Source organism: Triticum aestivum, chromosome 1A (assembly GCF_018294505.1).
Source record: "Triticum aestivum cultivar Chinese Spring chromosome 1A, IWGSC CS RefSeq v2.1, whole genome shotgun sequence".
In the NCBI taxonomy this organism is placed as follows: domain Eukaryota; kingdom Viridiplantae; phylum Streptophyta; class Magnoliopsida; order Poales; family Poaceae; genus Triticum; species Triticum aestivum.
In genome coordinates, this window is record NC_057794.1 from 511,398,744 (window position 1) to 511,401,345 (window position 2,602).

Consider the following 2,602-nt stretch of genomic DNA (forward strand, 5'->3'; position numbering starts at 1 on the left):
TGTAGATAAAAATCATGGAATATGTGTGAAAAATGTTTTTCTACCTTGGATCCATCGTTCTTCGTGCTTGTGCACTCGGTTTTCACTGATACACAATGGAACACAAAGATACACTTCGTAACGAGAAGAGATTAAATGCACGCCAACACTCAAAAAATTGGTAAGGCCGCGGTTGATAGCTGCTATCCAACCAGCCCCAAAAGCAACTAAATTAAAATAGTCTAATATAATTCATCTTTTTACTAGTACATATGAAACATTATGATGCTCTAAGATAATAAAACAAAAAACACAACAAAACTTTATTTATGTAACAACCTAAAATAAAACAAGACAACTTAGACAGAACTAGTAAGCGTGACATGAATCTCCAGATGACAACGCACAACACGTCAGATGTGGCAATTTCAAAGTGTTTGTCGTGTGTACAAGAAAATCACATGGTTGTAACGAAACAATAGATTAATGAAAGAAAAAGATTTGGAAGACAAAGGAGCTATAACAATCTTACAGTAATTTACAGGGAAAAAGGGATATTCACGAATCAAAACAGCCTTATACTTCGTCGGTGGTTTAATGGTTAACCACGCTGCACTTCTTCCTGATCTCGCCCTGGCTGCCGGTGAGAGGATTGGCATTGCCCATCTTGATCATGGAGGCAGCGAAGTCAGCGAAGAACTCGTCCTTGAAGGCGCCGGTGGCATGACGCTGGACGTAGGCGCGGGTGAAGGGGTCGGTGAGTAGGGCGCCGTCAGAGTGGAAGAGGCCCCTCCGCTTGCTCACCAGCTTGAAGTAGTCGGTGTCGAAGGTCTTGAAGCTGCCGGGGTCCATCTCCACGTGGGTGGTGTTGTCGTTGAGGCTGGCACACTTGCTCTTTAGCCGCATCATGTACTGCGGCTCCAGCGAGGGGTCGATATCGCTGGGGTTCTCCATGCCGGTGAAGTTGTAGAGCCGGTCGGAGAAGGAGAAGCAGTGCGACGTCCCGATGGTGTGCCCGGCGGACAAGACGACAAGGTCCTTTGCGTCGAGGTTCACGGCGGCGAAGAGCTGGGTGAGCACGGTGAGGTTGGAGGTCGGGGGTGGCAGAGCGTCGGTCTCGTTGGAAATGGACACGCTGCCGTCTCGCCGGCCGAGAGGAACTGTCCAGAATGGACCCTTGCTCTGGAGAAACCATGATCGAGCAGCATTAGAATTTGGCTTCCACACGTATATACCGTGTCATTTGCAAAATGGCATAGTAGGAGTACTCTACTCACCAGCCATACTGCGTCCCTGGCAATGAGGGCGAGGATGTCGGCGCAGGAGACGGTGTCGGGGCAGGCCTTCTCCACCGCGGCCTTCACCCTCTCGACAAAGCCGAAGCCTCGCAGCGTCTGGTTGGGCTGCGCGTCCTTCTCCGCCGTCTTGTTGGCCGAGTCTAGCAGAACCGAGCCGTCGCACCCCTGCATTCACGGTGGTCAGGCCATAGCGCACAACGGGGTACGGGCAGATACTGATGCATGCAAATGCAGCATACCCTGACGAAGCAGTCGTGGAAGTGCATCCGGAGGAGCGGCCCGGCGAGGCTGGGCGCCAGTGACAGCGCCCTCACCATCTCCTTCCACACGACGTCCTCCACGCTGGGGCACGACTCGCTGTAGAACTTGTCGTGCAGCTGCGCCCGCGCGCACGTTGCCGCCACCGCCGCGAGCAGCAACACCACCATCGTCGCAGCCCTGGATGCCATCTTCTCGGCCAAGAAGCTTGTTTCTTGCTTGACAATGCAAGATACGACGAGGGCAGCTAGGTGGCCAGTTGATCAGGAGAAGCTTGAGCTGCTGCTGCTGCTGATGGACTGGCGGTAGGGAAAATATATAGCGCCGGATTGTCCCCACGCCTGCATGTGGTGGGCTGTCCTCCGGAGCAGCAGGTTAAATTCGTATGGTTTAATGAGTTGTTCCTTGTTCCTTGTTTGCACTCTCCGGAATCTTTGCCGTGGCAGGTACACCGGCGGCCACCGTACGTATAATGGAGGCGGACGGACAGCCAAACGGAAGCACGTCATTAGATGAATTCGCTAATTTTCTCTAGACACCAATTTCTACTCACTAACTTACTACTCCTTCGGTTTCAAAATAAATGACCCAACTTTGTAAAATAGATGACCCAAATTGGGTGATCTATTTTAGAACGGAGGGAGTAATTAATAATCACGGAGCAAACTGCATTGCCAAGTTGTAATCAACAAAGGCTACGTGCAATGAGTGAATGCCACCACCTACTGGTAGTTTGAAGACATGGAAATCTCATGATCTGTACATTTGTACCGTCGCCACATGATATCTGGAATACATATCACTACTGGAATTTCCAAGTTTTCCGAGTGCCAGAAAAACTTGGTGAAAGCCGTTTCCCACTCGGCAGAGACTTTGCCGAGTGTAGTTCTCGGCTAATTGTACTCGACCCGAACATCATAGCCAATGCCACAAACATGACACAAACAAAAGGATCATAACAAATCACAAGTTTTTCATAAAACTATCACACTACTGGAATTTCTACATACCCCGAGTGCTTGGCTCTTCACCGAGGGCCAAACCATAGGCACTCGGCAAACAGATAT

At 50.3% G+C, this 2,602-nt stretch overlaps 1 protein-coding gene across 1 annotated transcript; it reads right to left on the bottom strand.

The window, feature by feature from the left end:
- Positions 1 to 406: 406 nt before the first annotated feature.
- LOC123166531 (peroxidase 1) lies at positions 407 to 1,726 on the bottom strand. Its single transcript, XM_044584365.1, has 3 exons — positions 1,517 to 1,726; positions 1,257 to 1,442; positions 407 to 1,161 (listed from the first exon to the last, which is right to left on the bottom strand). Exons 1-3 carry the CDS (start codon positions 1,724 to 1,726, stop codon positions 574 to 576), a joined length of 984 nt encoding a protein of 327 aa, XP_044440300.1. The 3' UTR covers positions 407 to 573.
- Between the last annotated feature and the right edge of the window lie 876 nt (positions 1,727 to 2,602).